The sequence below is a fragment of the Scyliorhinus torazame genome, chromosome 1 (genome assembly GCF_047496885.1).
Source record: "Scyliorhinus torazame isolate Kashiwa2021f chromosome 1, sScyTor2.1, whole genome shotgun sequence".
Lineage (NCBI taxonomy): Eukaryota > Metazoa > Chordata > Chondrichthyes > Carcharhiniformes > Scyliorhinidae > Scyliorhinus > Scyliorhinus torazame.
Genome location: NC_092707.1, coordinates 287,631,147 through 287,649,306, shown reverse-complemented (window position 1 = coordinate 287,649,306; position 18,160 = coordinate 287,631,147). Strand labels below are relative to the sequence as shown.

General features: G+C 46.9%; 2 protein-coding genes across 6 annotated transcripts in view; one reads left to right on the top strand and one right to left on the bottom strand.

Annotated features, from left to right (window-relative positions):
• The window catches only part of LOC140420919 (uncharacterized), a 19,099-nt gene extending 16,410 nt beyond the window's left edge, over positions 1-2,689 (top strand). Inside the window, exon 3 of the mRNA XM_072505110.1 lies at positions 2,633-2,689. Coding sequence (XP_072361211.1) covers positions 2,633-2,689 — 57 coding nt within the window. The remainder of the gene's footprint in view (positions 1-2,632) is intronic.
• sertad2b (SERTA domain containing 2b) overlaps positions 1-18,160 on the bottom strand; it is a 132,794-nt gene that overhangs the window by 69,671 nt on the left and 44,963 nt on the right. The window contains exon 1 of one of the 5 annotated variants that reach the window (XM_072507093.1): positions 2,710-2,887. The exons of 2 other annotated variants lie outside the window; for them this stretch is intronic. The gene's annotated coding sequence lies outside the window, so the exon portion shown is untranslated. 2 more of the 5 variants (XM_072507111.1, XM_072507102.1) reach the window with 2 other exon arrangements.

Below are 18,160 nucleotides of genomic sequence, written 5' to 3'. Positions count from 1 at the left end.
TGCCTTCTTAATCACCTGTTGCACCTGTAAACCAGCTTTTTGCGACTCATGCACTAGCACACCCAGGTCTCTCTGCACAGCAGCATGTTTTAATATTTTATCATTTAAATAATAATCCCTTTTGCTGTTATTCCTACCAAAATGGATAACCTCACATTTGTCAACATTGTATTCCATCTGCCAGACCCTAGCCCATTCACTTAGCCTATCCAAATCCCTCTGCAGGCTTCCAGTATCCTCTGCACTTTTTGCTTTACCACTTATCTTAGTGTCGACTGCAAACTTGGACACATTTCCCTTGGTCCCCAACTCCAAATCATCTGTGTAAATTGTGAACAGTTGTGGGCCCAACACTGATCCCTGAGGGACACCGCTGGCTACTGATTGCCAACCAGAGAAACACCCATGAATCCCCACTCTTTGCTTTCTATTAATTAACCAATCCTCTATCTATGCTACTACTTTCCCCTTAATGCCATGCATCTTTATCTTATGCAGTAACCTTTTGTGTGGCACCTTGTCAAAGGCTTTATGGAAATCCAGATATACCACATCCATTGGCTCCCCGTTATCTACCGCACTGTTAATGTCCTCAAAAAATTCCACTAAATTAGTTAGGCACGATCTGCCCTTTATGAACCCATGCTGCGTCTGCCCAATGGGACAATTTCCATCCAGATGCCTCGCTATTTCTTCCTTGATGATAGATTCCAGCATCTTCCCTACTACCGAAGTTAAACTCACTGGCCTATAATTACCCACTTTCTGCCTACCTTCTTTTTTTAAACAGTGGTGTCACGTTTGCTAATTTCCAATCCGCCGGGACCACCCCAGAGTCTAGTGAATTTTGGTAAATTATCACTAGTGCATTTGCAATTTCCCTAGCCATCTCTTTTAGCACTCTGGGATGCATTCCATCAGGTTCAGGAGATTTGTCTACCTTTAGCCCCATTAGCTTGCCCATCACTACTTCCTTGGTGATAACAATCCTCTCAAGGTCCTCACCTGTCATAGCCTCATTTCCATCAGTCACTGGCATGTTATTTGTGTCTTCCACTGTTAAGACCGACCCAAAAAACCTGTTCAGTTCCTCAGCCATTTCGAGAGGGGGTGGGAGGGAGAGGGGGCAGGAGGGGCGCGGGGCGGGAGGGGGCGCGGGGCGGGGGGCGAGAGGGGCGCGGGGCGAGAGGGGCGCGGGGCGAGAGGGGCGCGGGGCGAGAGGGGCGCAGACAGGCAGAGCGAGAGGGGCGCAGACAGGCAGAGCGAGAGAGACGCAGACAGGCAGAGCGAGAGAGACGCAGAGCGAGAGAGACGCAGACAGGCAGAGCGAGAGAGACGCAGACAGGCAGAGCGAGAGAGACGCAGACAGGCAGAGCGAGAGAGACGCAGACAGGCAGAGAGAGAGAGACGCAGACAGGCAGAGAGAGAGAGACGCAGACAGGCAGAGAGAGAGAGACGCAGACAGGCAGAGAGAGAGAGACGCAGACAGGCAGAGCGAGAGAGACGCAGACAGGCAGAGCGAGAGAGACGCAGACAGGCAGAGAGAGAGACGCAGACAGGCAGAGCGAGAGAGACGCAGACAGGCAGAGAGAGAGAGACGCAGACAGGCAGAGAGAGAGAGACGCAGACAGGCAGAGAGAGAGAGACGCAGACAGGCAGAGAGAGAGAGACGCAGACAGGCAGAGAGAGAGAGGCGCAGACAGGCAGAGCGAGAGAGGCGCAGACAGGCAGAGCGAGAGAGGCGCAGACACGCAGAGCGAGAGAGGGGCAGACACGCAGAGCGAGAGAGGGGCAGACACGCAGAGCGAGACAGACCCGCAGAGCGACAGGCAGACCCGCAGAGCGATACAGACATACACAGAGAAATTAGGTCTGCCAAACCCATGAAGGTTTCCCCCTTTAATTGGAATTAGGAACACACTATGATGCATCACAAACAAAAATAGACTGACTCAAGGAGGAGCCAGATTTATTACTCTCCAAAAAGAAAACACTCACAGGGAGTAAGAAGCACATTTTTTTGTTGTTGAACACAGTTCGCCCTGTTGGGTCTGCTGCATTTGGAAACAGTAACTAGTGTTAATCAGCAGTGTGTATAACTACAATTCTCTATTTACAGTAACCAAAGCATTATTTTTTTAAACTCCAATTAATTGGCTAACCAGAACTCAGATTTTGAATAGTCCTGGCAAAGTGATGACCTCTAAAGAAAAGTAAAATTCCTCAGCATTCAAAGGATTCACCGTTTTTTTTTACATGACTCCAGTGAATGACAAGTTGTATAAAACCTTAGGGAGATCAGCCCCCACCCGGCCTCTAAATCTCAAGAGTTCCCAGATTTCCATCACTGAGCTTAGACACAGCACTTAGATGATTTTACTTAAACATCCTGATCTGTGGACTTTGACAGTTAAAGGCTTCAAATAATTTGAAAAGATTTACTACCTTACCAGCAGTTAAACATCGACAATCATCTTTCGAAGCGCTGGCGCTAGCAGCGCACATCTCACTGGCTTGTTTGATTAACATATGTTCGCCAATGTACTCAAAAAGTGTTAAACCTGTTCTCGGTTTAGCACTTTCGGTTATTAACGCCACAACAATCTCTGATTTTTGTTGTTGTTGTTGAAAGATTGCAATAAAGAAGAACGTGCCTCAACCAGACCATCAGCAAGAACCCTTCTCGTAGTGAAATACTGCTGATCTTACCAAAAGGCTTTGCCACCCCCAGGACTGGTTAAGAGTTTTTCTGTCACATGCAAAACCACTTCAGCTCCATGACGCCAATGGTCAATCCTCCTCGGCCGTGCACACAAAGTTTGCCCGCTCACTGAGCAGGAGTTGCCAAGAATTGTGTGATAGTCAGTGAGTGAGTGCCTCAGCGCTGACTGAACACACACACACACAACACACACACACAGCCGTGGAAGTGCAGGGGAAACACAGGCACGCGGCACTTTACACAGCCCGGCCGGCGTCACAATCCCAGGGCTGCTTGAAGGGCCACCTCGCGCACACTCACTCCTCCAATCAAATGCCGTCTGCTTCCCGAGCGCCAGCCTCCCGTGTCTAATCCACGTGCCTTCGTGTCCCACACAATTCCACATACACGCCCCAGGTCCTGCCAGTCAGCTGCAAGCACACCGTGAAGCTACGGACATTGTCCATTGTGGACAATCTGGAAGTAGCAAAGACCACAAGAAGCTTGCTTGAAAGGGGCAGAAAATTGGCCTGCACAGTGGTTAGCACAGTTGTCTCACAGCTCTGGGGTCCCGGGTTCGATTCCCGGCTTGGGTCACTGTGCGGAGTCTGCACATTCCCCCCCTGTCTGCGTGGGTTTCCTCCGGGTGCTCCGGTTTCCTCCCACAGTCACAAAGATGTGCAGGTTAGGTGGATTGGCCATTCTAAATTGCCCTTAGTGTCCGGAAAGGTCAAGTGGGGTTACTGGATTACGAGGATGGGTTGGAAGTGGAGGCTTAACTGGGGTGCTCTTTCCAAGGGCCGGCGTGGACTCGATGGGCCGAATGGCCTCCTTCGGCACTGTAAATTCTATATTCTATGAGACAGAGACCCTGCAATCAATTCCGGATTTCTTTTTTTTTTAAAGTGAGCGCTACTTCAATTTTTTTTCCATTTCTACTCGAGCACAATCCTTTAAGGCACAATGCATACTTGGGGCGGGGGGTATAATACTAGCTATATGTTAATATATTACAGTGCTTGTCAAATCATCCATCAGCTTTTGCGGTGTAAAACGACGGTTTTCACATGTTGGAGGCACTGGATAAATGCAAGTTCTTGTGTTGTGAGAGGCTTTTCCTCCTGCAGTTTGTTCTGCAGCAAGTGAGCGAGAGTTGTGTGCATGTGGGAGATGGCCTTCAGCACGTTAAACAACTCCAGCCAGGGTGCCAGAGGAGCAGGCAAGGCTGAAATTGGAGCTGGAGCTTTGAAGCTCAATCCTCTCTGGATTGAGCTCGCCGAAGTTCCTCAAATGAGCAGCAGTCGCCTTCCAGCAACTCTGCTGAAAGCACGGGGAGAGCAGATCAATAGAGGAACAGAGATAGTAACCTTCTCAGGATGAACTCGCAGCTCTATCGAAGAACCAGTATAGGATATGCTGGGCCAAACGGCCTCCTCTGGGCAGTATAATTTATGTGTTATGTGAGTGAACACTGGCCCTTTGAGGAATTCAAAACTGAGAGAGTTTCGCTTTTGGAGATCATGGTTTCCTTCCCCAAGCAAAACCACTCCCAATTTTGCTGCCATTTGTACTTGAAAACAAAGTTTATTAGATGACACTCTAACATTTTTTTAAATATAAAAATTTGGAGTACTAAATTCATTTTTCCAATTAAGGGGCAATTTAGTGCGGCCAAACCATCTACCCTAAACATCTTTTGGATTGTGGAGGCGAAACCCATGCAATCACGGGGAGAATTTGCAAACTTCACACGAACAGTGACTCAGAGCCGGGATCGAACCTGGGACCTCGCCGGCGGGAGGCAGCGGTGCTAACCACTGCACCACCCTGCTGCCACCGACACTGTAACGTTTTGATAGTGGGTACAAACTGGGAGACCCAACTTTCATTCCACTGCCTGTCCCCTGGCCAATGTATTTCACTAGAGTATGCCTGAAGTTGGGAGATGTTCCATGTTGCCAGCTCCATCTTCAGCTCTTCTAATGTGTACTAGATTTCAGAAGGGAGAAAAAAGAATCATCTCCTTTCTTTTCTGAAGCAAAAATGTGTCAATGAGGACCTGAAATCATCCATCACAGGGGTGGGGGGGGGGGGGGGGATGCAAACACAAATGGAGAGATGAATCCCCCAATTTCCATCTGTCTAGTTTTTTTTTTAAGTCGTTAGCTGCAAACATAGTTACGGGTCGCATTTGGGAGTCACAGATTAATCACAAAGTGGGTTTGAGCTCTTGTAGTTTATTAAGTAGTAACAGTTTAAATAATAGCCAAATGTTTTGGTCATTCTCGCTAGCAGCGACCCCCCTACCATGGATTCACTGGCAGCGGAGGGTTCGAACATTAAGAAAACCGGTGACCAGCGGTGGCACCAGAGGTTCCTGTTGCCAGCCAATGGCAGGCCACCTCTGCAAAACATTCCGCAAGGGGTATCCCCCCCCCCCCCCAAATAGACAAAAAAAATCACATGTAATCTGTGACAAGTGAGGACAGTTTACTGATCCAGGAGGACAGACGAATGAACGGATAATGCAGCGTGGGCGCGGGTCTCTATAGCTGATGACTGGTGGCAGCCATCTCTTCTGATTCTTACCAAGTGTTAGGAAGCTCTTTGGTCTTCATCTGTCTAATGAAGGCTGTCCAGTATGAATCACTTTCCTGTTTGAAGCATTTGCTTTCCTCTCATGAGTGCCTGTTTTTAAACCTTTTCTCAGAAAGTTTATTGATGTGTGGATCAGGAGATCCAACCTTCTCAGGAATGTCTGTCCTCAGCACAGATATCTGGCCTGTCATGTGTTTTTCAGCCAGCGAACTTCATAAGACTTCTATAATTATATACATTTGTGAAGATTTTATCTGGTTATTATGCATCAATGTCTTGCACCATTGAGGTATTTGAATCCTAATTCTTGCCTTTGTTTCCTTCAGATTCAACTGTTCCAATACACTGCCAGCCTGCCTCCCAATTTCTATCCCTTTGTAAACTGTAGCTCATGCAACACTTGGAGAGAGATAGGACAGAGCCCCATTCACCCATCGCCCCTGTGTTCGCGACCTTTGCCCCTCTCTCTTTAAAATGTTGTTCCCAGTTAAGCAAAATCCCAATTTTAAATCAATAATCTTATTAATGTCACAAGTAGGCTTACATTAACACTGCAATGAAGCCACTGTGAAAATCCTCTAGTCGCCACTCCGCCACCTGTTCGGGTACACCGAGGGAGAATTCAGAATATCCAATTCACCTAACAAGCACGTCTTTCGGGACTTGTGGGAGGAAACTGGAGCACCCGGAGGAAACCCATGCAGACATGGGGAGAACATGGAGACTCTGCACAGACAGTAATCCAAGCCAGGTCCCTGGTGCTGTGAAGCAACAGTGCAAACCATTTATGATCCTCGTTCTTGTTTTGAAATCCTTCCATAGCCTCACCCCTCCCCATCACTGTACCTTCCTCCAGCCCTACAATGCTCCCATCTCTATAGCCTCCTCTAGACCTACAACCATTCCTATCTTAGTAACTTCCTCCAGCTCCTGCAACCCTCCTCCCTCTATAACCTCCCCTAGCCCTACAAATACTCCCCACCTGTGTAACTTCCCCCAGATCGACAATCCTCCCCATCTGTGTAACCTCCTCCAGACCGACAACCCTCCCCCATCTCTGTAACCTCCTCCAGACTCCAGACCAACAACCTTCCGAGATCTCTTCAGTTCCAGCCTTTTGAGCAGCCCCCAATTGTAAATGCTCCACCATTGCCGGCCGTGCTGTTAGCTGCCTGGGGGCCCCAAACTCTGGAATTCCCTCCCTAAATCTCTGCTCCTCTCTCTTTAACATGCTGCTTAAAACCAGGCTCCTTGACTGAACCTTTGGTCGCCTGCCCCTAATATCGCCTTCTGTGGCTTGGAGTCAAATTCTGCTTTATAACCACTCCAATGAAGCACCTTGGGATGTTTTAAGGGGTTAAAGGTGTTATATAAATGCAAATTGTCATTGTTATTAACTGGGAAATGTTGTCAATACAAGTTTTAACAAACAGACATGCTAGTTAGGGTTGGGTGGGGTGGGGGTATTCTAATGCCACTCTCCTGAACTTTCCTTTGGGAAGAGGAGAGAGAGAGAGAGAGAGAGAGAGAGAGGAGGAAGAAAGTTCCCGAAAAAGAACCGAAACATACAGACCCCAATTGCTAGGTAGCTCTAAATAAAGACTCGAGTCAACAACAGGAAATAACTCCCACACCAAAAAAAAGCAGCAAGCAAACCTGACAGTCTCTGAAAATACTGACAAGTCTTGTTCCAAACACATCTCAAGCCGATATCCGGTTAGTTGCCTGTCCCATCGGTTCCTCTTTTTAAAATAATATTTAAAGCTACTTAGACAAAGTATAACTCTCAAACCAATAAACTAACAAAAAACCCGTATTCATCTGCAGCTGAAATTCACCCCTAGTTTTTAAACTGAACTAACTTATTTACAAAGCTACAGAGAAGATCACTTTCAACTCGAAACAAACCAATTTTGTGCATTCCAGCTCAGATCAAAAACAATGCTTTCTAAATAACCAAGCAACGAACGCTTAAGTAAGGAGATTACTGCACAAGTAACAATTTCAGTTTGCACGCAAGTGAGAAAGTTTGGCTCTCAATGGAGTAGATCTTAACTTTGTACAGTGTGTAAACAGTGGGGTAGATAGTGAGTCAGCAGCCTCCCTTTTACATCTTTCCCCATTTTTATTTTAGAGTTCAACGCAGACATGATGGGCTGAAGAGCCTCTTTTAGTGCTATAAAACTATGACAAATCTCGGTTTTACGCCAAACTCCAAGAACGAAAATACAACACATCACCGAGAGCCACCCACAATGATGCTCCAACTTTGGAAGGTTTTATCATCACTTTTAGTAAATTCTCAGATAAGTATATCTCGTGTTCAACCTGCACATGACACAAGTAAAGAAAGGCAGACCTGCGTTTAAATAGCACCTTCCACAACCTCAGGATGTTCCAAAGCGTTTTAAATTCAATGAAGTACTTTTCAGGGCCAGACACAATGGCTGAATGACCTCCTTTGGTGCTGTGAATTTTCTGTTTCTCTGAAGTGTAGTCACTGTTGTTATGTAGGAAATGTAGCAGTCAATTTGCACACAGCAAGATCCCACACACAGCAACATGATAATGACCAGCTGATCAGTTTTAGTGAGGTTGGCCATGGGGCAGATATTGATCCGAGGACATCAGGGAAAAGTCCCCAATTCTTCATTGAATTATTGCCCTGGGAGCTCTTACACCCACCCAAGAGGCCAGACGAATGGATTAACATCTCATTCAAGGACAATGCAGTACCCCCTCCGAACTGCAATGGGGTGCCAGCCTGGATAATGGGCTCCAGTCTCCAAAATAGGACTGAACCAATTTACTGAGAATTAGATTGCTACCTGCAGAGCCAGAGCTGACCAATTAACTATCAAAATTAACAATTCGAATATGGAGACACTAGATGTTTCTCAACAAAGAGTACAGCACTGTACTCAAAAGTTTAAGTTAAAATGAAAGAAACTGACATCTCTTCAGACAAATTAGCGAATGTATACATTAATAGTGTTTTATACTCTCCAGACATAAAAAGCAAATTGCCATTGACATAGGAGGCAAACTATTTGGTAAACTATAATTGTGGTCACTTGTGAGACCCATCATGTGACTGAGTTAGAGTTTAAAATACATTCTCATATAATGTGAATCTTGAAGAGTTTAAGTAATCAGAACATTCAAACCCATTCAGCTGCAGCAATGAATCCATAATCTAGGAAGCAGCAAATGTCATTCATTTGCTTTTTAGGAGTTGCTAAAAAAAACAATGGCAGGTATCACAAACTGATTGGCACTGTTGCATCACAGCGCCAGGGACCCAGACTTGTGTGTGGAGTTTGTATGTTCTCCGTGTCTGTGGGATTTCCTCTGGGTGCTCCAGTTTCCTCCCACAGTCCAAAGACGTGCAGGTTAAGTGGACTGGCCATGCTAAATTGGTCCTTAGTGTCACAAAGCTGTGCAGGTTAGGTGGGGTTATAGGCATGTGGGGATAGAACAGCGGAGTGAGCCTAGAGAGGATGCTCTTTCAGAGGGTTGGTGCAGACGCGATAGTCCGAATGGCCTCCTTCTGCACTGTAGGGATTCTATGATTCGAATGATAGAAGCATTAACAATCGGTAGAGAGGAAGGTTAAAATGAACCCCTTACCCCAGAATCAGCGGCGGGATTCTCCTCCGGGTCGGAGAATCGCCGGGGGCTGGCGTGAATCCCGCCCCCGCCGGTTGCCGAATTATCCGGCACCGGATATTCGGCGGGGGCGGGAATCGCGCCGGTTGGCGGCCCCCCCCGCGCCGATTCTCCGTCCCGCGATGGGCCGAAGTCCCGCCGCTGTCAACCCACGCCAGCCGGCATGGATTGAACCACCTTTGGGACAGCGGGGCACGGCGGTGCGGGTGGGCTCCGGGGTCCTGGGGGGGGGGCGCGGAGCGATCTGACCCCGGGGGTGCCCCCACGGTGGCCTGGCCCGCGATCGGGGCCCACCAATCCGCAGGCGGGCCTGTGCCGTGGGGGCACTCGTTTCCTTCTGCCTTCGCCATGGTCTCCACTATGGCGGAGGCGGAAGAGACCCTCCCCCACTGCGCATGGATGCCGTGAGCGACCGCTGATGCTCCCGCGCATGTGCCGCCCGGCAAAGTCAGTTTCCCGCCAGCTGGCGGGGCACCAAAGGCCTTTTCCGCCAGCTGGCGGGGCGGAAATCAGTCCGGCGCGGGCCTAGCCCCTCAAGGTAAGGGCTCGGCCGCTCAAGATGTGGAGACTTCCGCACCTTTGGGGTGGCGCGATGCTGGACTGATTTGCGCCGTTTTTTGGCGCCGGTCGGCAGACATCGCGCCGATATCGGAGAATCCCGCCCCAGATCTTAATCCTTGGGTTATGGGAAACAGAAAACATGGATGTATTGTGAACGGAGGGGTTGAATGACCTGGCCCCATACTGAAACCATTTTCTGAATCTGTGAATCATTCAGCAATTGATTTCGGCAAGACTTTGGTATTGGGCAGGCATCAGGATACATATAAATCCTTGGTGAAGATATATTTAAAAGTGTCAGAACAGAGTGTACAAACAGAATCTCACAAAAAAATCTAAACTGCAAAAACAAAAGGACTTTCACAACCATTTTAAATCCAATTAGCTGGCTGTAAGTAGGAAACATTACCCAAATTTGAAGAGATGATAGTCAGTAGTGAGAGAGACATGCACACACCTTTCTACTATACACCCTCCCTCATTGCCCCTCTCCCTCCTTCACCTGATATTACTGCCCCACTAAGATTCTTGGGTCACAATAACTACATGCTAATGGGAATGCCACTGACGTGTAACAGTCATGAGTTGCGTATTCGGCATAGAGAATGTGGGGCATTTTAATAGAGGGGGAGACACCGTTTGAGGCAACTTACAATAAACAACCCACATGGGTGGCATGAACCAACATGTGGAATATAGCCAACTCCACTGCAGAGCACTGAGTGGACACAGTAATAGGAGGAGGCCATTCAGCCCCTCAAGTCAGATGATTCACGATTCAATTAGTTCATGGATGATCGGTGTACCAACTCCGTCTTCCCACATTTGGGCCCGTAATCCTCAATTAACCTTACTCAACAGAAATCAAACAATCTTTGTTTTTAAATTCCCAATTGACCTCCTGCAGCTGGATGCGAGAGTGTTCCAGATTCCCACTGCCCTTTGTGTGAGAGAGCTCTTCCTGAATCTCACAACCCTCAACAATCTAAATTGAATCTTAATGTTAAGCTCAACTTGCTCAGGTCTCCTCCCCAACCCCACAGCACAAGAAATAGTTTTTCTTTTTATCAATCCTATCAAATCACTTAACCATCATAAACATCACAATTAGATTATTCCTGAATATACTCTTCGATAGAGCTGCGAGTTCATCTTCAGAAGTTTACTATCTCTGTTCCTCTGTTGATCTGCACCCCCAGTGCTTTCAGCAGAGCTGCTGGAAGGCGACTGCTGCTTATTTGAGGAGCTTCGGGGTGCTCAATCCGGAGAGGATCGAGCACAAAGCTCCAGCTCTAACTCCAGCCTGCGTGCTCCTCTGGCACCCTAGCTGAAGTTATTTAAGGTGCAGACAGTCATCTCCCACGGCACTCAACACTCACTCACTGCTGCAAAACAAACTGCAGAAGGAAAAGCTTCTCACAACTTACATTTATATAGCACCTTACTGAGCCACATAGAAACTATTAGGCCAGGTGGCCCAAAGTTTGGTCAGAGGGGTAGGATATCAGAAGAGTTGCAACGGAGGGGAGAGAGAGCGAAAACGCGCCAGAGAGTGTCAATTGAGAGCACGCCAGAGAGCGTCAAAGATGTGTATGTCCAGCAATGGTGGATTTAAAACTTGCATGACCTAGAGGCTGGAATTAGAGGATCTTGGAGGCTTGCGGGACTGGAGGAGATTACAGAGGTAGGGAGGGGCAAGGCCAAGGAGGGATTTGAACACAAGAATGAAGATTTTATAGTCACAGGTTTGTCAGATTGGGTGCCACTGTAGGTCAGTGAGCACAGGATGATGACCGAATGGGACTTGGTGCAAGTTAGTATACGGGGAGCAGAGGTTTGGATGAGAACAAATTTACAGAGGATGAAAGATGAAAGACCAACCAATGCATTGAAATATCAAATCTCGAGGTAACGGATGGGTGAGCAAGCAGCTCCATTAATCTATGCAAGGGGCTACCAGAGTTTTTCATGTTCATCATTGGAGCTTCTAGCAAATCTGTGAAGGCATCTGACCAATGATGGGCCTGGGGAAATATTCATATAGTCCACTCAATGGCTGTTATTGGCTTCTGATTTTTACCCCTCCTGAAAATTCGTGCTACTTCAGTGGTATCAGCCCACAAGCACTGAACTTCATTCATACCTCATTAAACCTCCTTTGTGTATAGGCTTTGATAAAGTGTCCAACACTCTCTGGACTGAGGAGGGGCGGAGAATATCACAGTCTTGACCAAATCAGTAATCAGTTACTGAACAATTCACAGATAATTTGGCAGAGAGCGAGGTCATTCAGCCCCCTAGTTCACAACATGTCCGAGATTTGTCTCATCTGCAAATTTTGCAATTTTTGGCTATACACCCAAATCTGGGTGATTAATAGAGACTGCAAGGGGAATGTCAGGAGATTCAATCCAGGAAACAAATATCATAATACCGGATGAGACTTGGGATCTTCCTACACTTCCTGGCTCAGTAACTCACCAGCCTGTGCCCTCACTGCAAGGGCAGACATTAGGATAAAAAGAAATCCTTGGTGAAGATGTACTTAAAGTGTCAGAACAGAGAGTACAAACAGAATCTCACAAAATGTCTAAACTGTGGGGAAAAAAGGGACTTTCACAACCATTTCAAATCCAAAACTCGGCTATTACAGAATGCGGGAGCAGCAAATTCACAGAGACAGTATGAACTGGTACAACATGTCTGAATTGCAGAGTTGACTACATACAAGAGGAAATCTGTAACAACAGCCTAATGTGCCTCCAAGGTTTTCACCGCAACATCAAAGAACATGGAGGTTCAGGGAGGGAATTTCAGAGCTCAGGGGTGGGATTCTCCCATTCGGCAGCAGAGTGTCCACGCCATCAGAAACGCCGCCACGTTTCACGACGGCCTGAATGGGCTGCTGGGAGTACCGATTCTGGCCCCTATAGGGGGCCAGCACGGCGCTGGAACGGTTCACGCCGCTCCAGCCTCCCATCCCGGCGTGAACTGTGCGACGCGCCAATCTGCGCATGCGCAGTGGCGCCGGCGTCAACGAGGACATGCTCAGTGACACCGGCGCCAGCCCGTGCATGCGCGGTGGCCTCTCTCAACGCGCCTGCCCCGACGCAACATGGCGCGGGAGTTCAGGGGCTGGCAAGTAAGAAAATAGGCCCGTGGAGCGAGAGGCCGGCCTGCCGATCGGTGGGCCAGGCTCCATCGGAGCAACCCCGCCCACAGGTCGGAGCCCCTGCCCCCCACAGGCCGCCCCCCCGACCCTGCGCGCAGAGTTCCCGCTGGCTGCGAGCGGGTGTGGACGGCGCCGGCGGGACTCTGCCTTTTTAGAGCAGCCGCTCGGCCCATTCAGGCTGAAGAATCGGCAGCCCGGCCGCGTAGAGCGGCCCGCGACCGGCGCGGGCCAGCGCCGTGATCCTCCGCGTCGCGTGCCAGCATCAGGGCGGCGTGGCGAGGTTGCGGGGATTCTCTGGCCCGGCGCGGGGCTGGGAGAATCCCACCCCCGGTACCAGACACTGATAGTGGGTCACTTCAAATTGTGCAAGAGGCCAAAACACAAACACGCGCTTTACAGGGAGGCCCAAGAGATTCCACTATTGTCAAAATGAGGACAAAGCATCCCTGCTTGATTGGCACCCAACCCACCATCTTAAACATTCACTCCCACCATCACTGACACACATTAGCAGCAGTGTGTACCATCTACAAGATGCACAGCAGGAACTCACCAAGACACCAAGGCAGTACCTCCCAAACCCTTGACCACTGACATCTAGAAGGACAAGAGCAGCAGGCTTATGGAAGCCCCATGTCATGGAGGTTCCCCTCAAAGTTCTTCACCATCCTTATTTGGAAATATAGTGCCATTCCTTCACTGTCACCGGGCCAAAATCCTGAAACTCCCTCCCTAACAGCACTGTGGGTGTACCGACACCACGTGGACTGCAGCGGTTCAAGGGGGCAACTCACCACCCCTTCCCAAGAATAGGATCCCAAAAATAAATAATCAAGAGGCAGAAGGGAGGGGAGAAAATAATAACAATAACAATCACTAGGGAAACTAATGAGGCTAAAGACCGATAAGTCCCATGGACCTGATGGGTTGCATCCCAGGATATTAAAGGAAGTAGCTACAGAGATAGTGGATACACTGGTAGTAATCTTCCAAAAATCCTTAAATTCTGGAAAAGTGCCAGAGAATTGGAAAACTGCCAATGTAACACCTTTATTCAAAAAATAGGTAACTATAGGCCAATTAGCTTACTTTTTGTCATTGGGAAAATGTCAGAGTCTATTATAAAGGATGCGTTAGCAGAGCATTTAGAAAAACATAGTATAATCAAGCAGAGTCAGCGTGGCTTCATGAAGGGCAAATCATGCCTGACAAATTTATTAAATTCTCTGAGATGGTAACGAGCAGGATAGATGATGAGGAACCAACAAATGTAATATACTTTGATTTCCAAAAAGCATTCGAAAGTACTGCATAAAAGACTACTTAATAAGATAAGAGCCCATGGTGTTGGGAGTAGTATATCAACATGGATAAAGGATTGGCTAACTGAGAGCTGGAATAAGAGGGGCATTTTCAGGATGGCAACTTGTAACTAATGGAGTGTCACACGGATCAGTGCTGGGGGTCACAATTATTCACAATATATATTAATTACTTGGACAAGGGAAGTGAATGTACTATTACCAAGTTTGCGGGTGACATATAAATAGGTGGGAAGGCAAATGGTGAGGATGATACAAAGTCTACAGAGGGATATAGACAGGTTAGGTGAGTGGGCAAAAATTTGGCAAATGGAATATAATGTATGAAATTGTAAAGTTATGCACTTTGATAGGAAGAATAAAAGGAGCTGAATATAATTTAAATGGAGCAAGACTGTAGTAAAGTACAGCACAGAGAGATTTGGGAGTCCTCGTGCGTAAATCACAAAAAGCTAGCATGCAAGTTCAGCAGATAATTGGGAAGGCAAATGGATGGAATGTTGGCCTTTATTTCAAAGGGAATGGAGTATGAAAATCAGGAAGTCTTGCTAAAACTATACAAGGCACTAGTTAGATCACACCTGGAATACTGTGAACAGTTTTGGTCCCCTTATCTAAGAAAAGATACCCTGTCATTGGAGGCAATCCAGAGAAGGTTCACTAGGCTGATCCCAGGTATGGAGGGATTTTCTTATGAGAGGTTGAGTAGGTTGGGCCTGTAGTCACTGGAGTTAAGTAGAATGAGAGGCAACCTTATTGCGACACATAGGATTCTCAATGGGCTTGACAGGTTAGATGCGGAGAGGTTGTTTTCCCTTGTAGGAAAGTCTAGGACCAGAGGGCATAATCTCAGAGTAAGGGGTCACCCATTTAAGCAGAGATGAGGAGGAATTTCTTCTGTCAGAAGGTAGTGAATCTGTGGAATTCTTTACCGCAGAGGGCTCTAGAGTCTGGGTCGTTAAGTATGTTCAAGGCGGAGATAGACAGATTTCTAATTGGTAAGGGAATAAGGTGGGAAAGTGGAGTTAAAGATTATATCAGATCAGCCATGATCTCATTGAATGGCAGAGAAGACTCAATGGGCCGAGTGGCCTACTTCTGCTCTTACGTCGTTTGGTCTAATTAGGGACGAGTACAAAATGCTGGCTCAGCCAGTCAAACCCACATTCCATGATGACTTTAAAAAAATTGTACACATCCGAGTCACTTTAGCACTCGCTCTGCCCAGTTCTGCGTGCATCCTGCCCAGGCCTGCGCTCCTCGCACGTCTCTGAGATGACAAATAGAAATGTGGAATGTAAATGCCTGTCAAGGCTGGAATATGGACTGTGCCCTCGGAGTGGATTCCAGAATAAACAGCCCCGGGGGGGGGGGGTAGTTTGGACATGCATCACTTTTCAAATGCAAAATGTCACTTTACAGGAAGAAGTGAGTGTACATTGTTGCAGGTTCCATGCTTTCACACAACACAGTTCAGAAGCGTCGTGGCAGTTTTCACTGCTGGTTAACGGTTAACTCCCAACTAATGAAACGCAGCACAACAGCAGCTGTTTGAACATGTGCCAAGCTGCATCTGGCCCTCATCTATCTTTCAGCCATCGACATTTACCTCAAAACATACTAAAGCAGCCACTTAGCTCCCAGCAACTACCCAAACACATCAGCCTTTGTCTAATCAAGCTCAGTTGGAGATTTGTAGCAATTTATTTTTCTATTTGCCTAATATCATATAGTGGTAGCATTATGGGGGAGATAAAAAGGTGGGGGTGGAGGGGTGGGGAAGAGAAGTGTGAAAAGGAAAACTCTCTGATTCCCTTCCCCACTCTCACATTCAACATCAGCAAATCATTTAAAATATAATTCTGCCTTCAACTGTTTGGGTTCTGGGGTTTGTCACTAGACTCCTGAAGCACTGGAGAGGGGGGGTGGTCTATTTTCTCTTAATACAGAAGACAAGCCAACATCTTCTTCACGTTCCTATAATTTTACAATGCTTTCCCCATCGATAAAGTGTCTCGTCCCCGGAAGGAGGTCATTACTTAGCACGAGTCTCCATATGTTCCCACTGAAGTATTAGCAGTTAGCACCCCTGTTCTGGTATACACGATGAGGTAGGAGTTCTGGATTCCCTTTGGGATTTCACTCACTACGCTACACAGTGCTTGCAAACTGTATCTGTATATCTGATAAAAGTTGCTAATGAAAACATGAGCAATCATAAAAATTATACCTTTACGGAATGGGAAAGTAACCTGCAAAAATCAGATATTTCATTGTGAAGTGAAAGATTACTGACAGACAGCTGGTTTTCAATAGGATTTAAATACAGCCCCACACAGGAACAGGAGGAGGCCATTCAGCCCTTCAATCCTGTCCCACCATTTAATTAACTCATGGCTGATCTCTACTTTAACTCCATTAATAACATTTTACCCCCTTAACTAACTTCATCATTCTCAGTTTCAACATGTTCAATTGAAAATGAAATGAAAATGAAAATAACTTATTATCACAAGTAGGCTTCAATGAAGTTACTGTGAAAAGCTCCTAGTCGCCACATTCCAGCACCTGTTCGGGGAGGCCGGTACGGGAATTGAACCGTGCTGCTGGCCTGCCTTGGTCTGCTTTAAAAGCCAGCTCTTTAGCCCAGTGTGCTAAACCAGCCCCCAGTCTCGACATCCTTTGTGGGGACTGGAGAAGAGAGTTCCGGATTTCCACTATCCTTTGTGTTAGGAAGTGGTTCCCGACCTCACCCAGAATAGTCCGGCTCCAATTTTAATGTTCTTTGCTCGGGACTGGCTGTCACCCCCCCCTCCCCACAGCACCCACTAAAGCCCCCCCCCCCCACCCCCCCTCTCTTTGCCCTCCCAACCCTCCCTCCTCACCACTTCCAGCACAATAACAGGCCACATGTTGGTGTTTATTACCACCCTCCCACCCCTCTTCATCTCATCCTATCCTCCTATCCCTCGCTCCCTTGCATGTTTATCTAGCTTCCTTCTTCAATGCATCGATACTATTCACCCAAATGCCTCAAGGCAGCACCTCTTTGAGGATGATGGTTTCTTCCTAGCTGAAAGGATGCAACAAGTAGAAGTTCCCACAAAAGACAACCTGGCCAATTAGCTGTTTTAAAAAAAAAACACCTTTGCCTTCCTGGCAAGAGATTAGGATCCCGATTTGAACAAGTTTGTCTTGCCTGGGCTGCACAGGTTCCTCAACTACTGAAACTAGTGTTGAGACGAAGGGGGAGGGCAGAAACCAGCTCTACCATTTTATCTTTGCATTTTTAACCACCTACTTTCTGCTGTGCCTAGAGGAGTTAATTTTCCCGTTGGTGTGTTTTTTTTTTGAAGAATTGAAAAGAAATTCGATTTTCTTTGCTTTACTAAAAGGCATCGAAGAAATCAAGAAAAAACAATCTGGTCATCCCACTGCGAGGGGAATCGTATAACAGCGTACAAGACTGGACATTCTCCTGCCATCTCTCTCACAATCACATCTACCTCTCGCTTTTCTACACATTATATGCACTGATCAACCCTGCCCAGCCAGTCCGGCAAATATAGAAGAGCAAATACTTCACAAATTCAACCCCAAAACATTCACATTTCATACTGTTTATAAAAGTTATTTCTCAATTGATTACTGCATTGGATTCTTAGAAGAGCTTGATTTTTAAAAAATATTTGCACCTTTCACAAGAGAAATTGCCCTCGGGTGTGTAAACTTAAAAAATGGCCTCACTCTGTTTTTACCCTCAACTTTCTATCCTTCCACTCCAAATATCGGAAATGTCAGACCCAGTTCACACCGTCCTACCAACTGACAAGCCATTCTGAAGTTTTTAGCGATGATCGTTACTGGGAATCACTTCCCCCAAGTGCACATACATCAATGCAGTTATATTATTAAGCACTGGTCCTCCCCTGTTCAATTCTCTCGATTGGGGCTGTTTCGCCCTTTCCTCAGTTACTTTGTACATAGGCTCATTTTCCTGGAATGCTTTGAACATGTGTAAAAACTTTGATGTGTTTCAAATAAATTAAATCAGTATACCTAAAAATATATTCGAGCTGAATAATTAAAGAAAAATGTAGTTATGAACCAGTTGACCTTCTGTCTCTGTAATGAGCA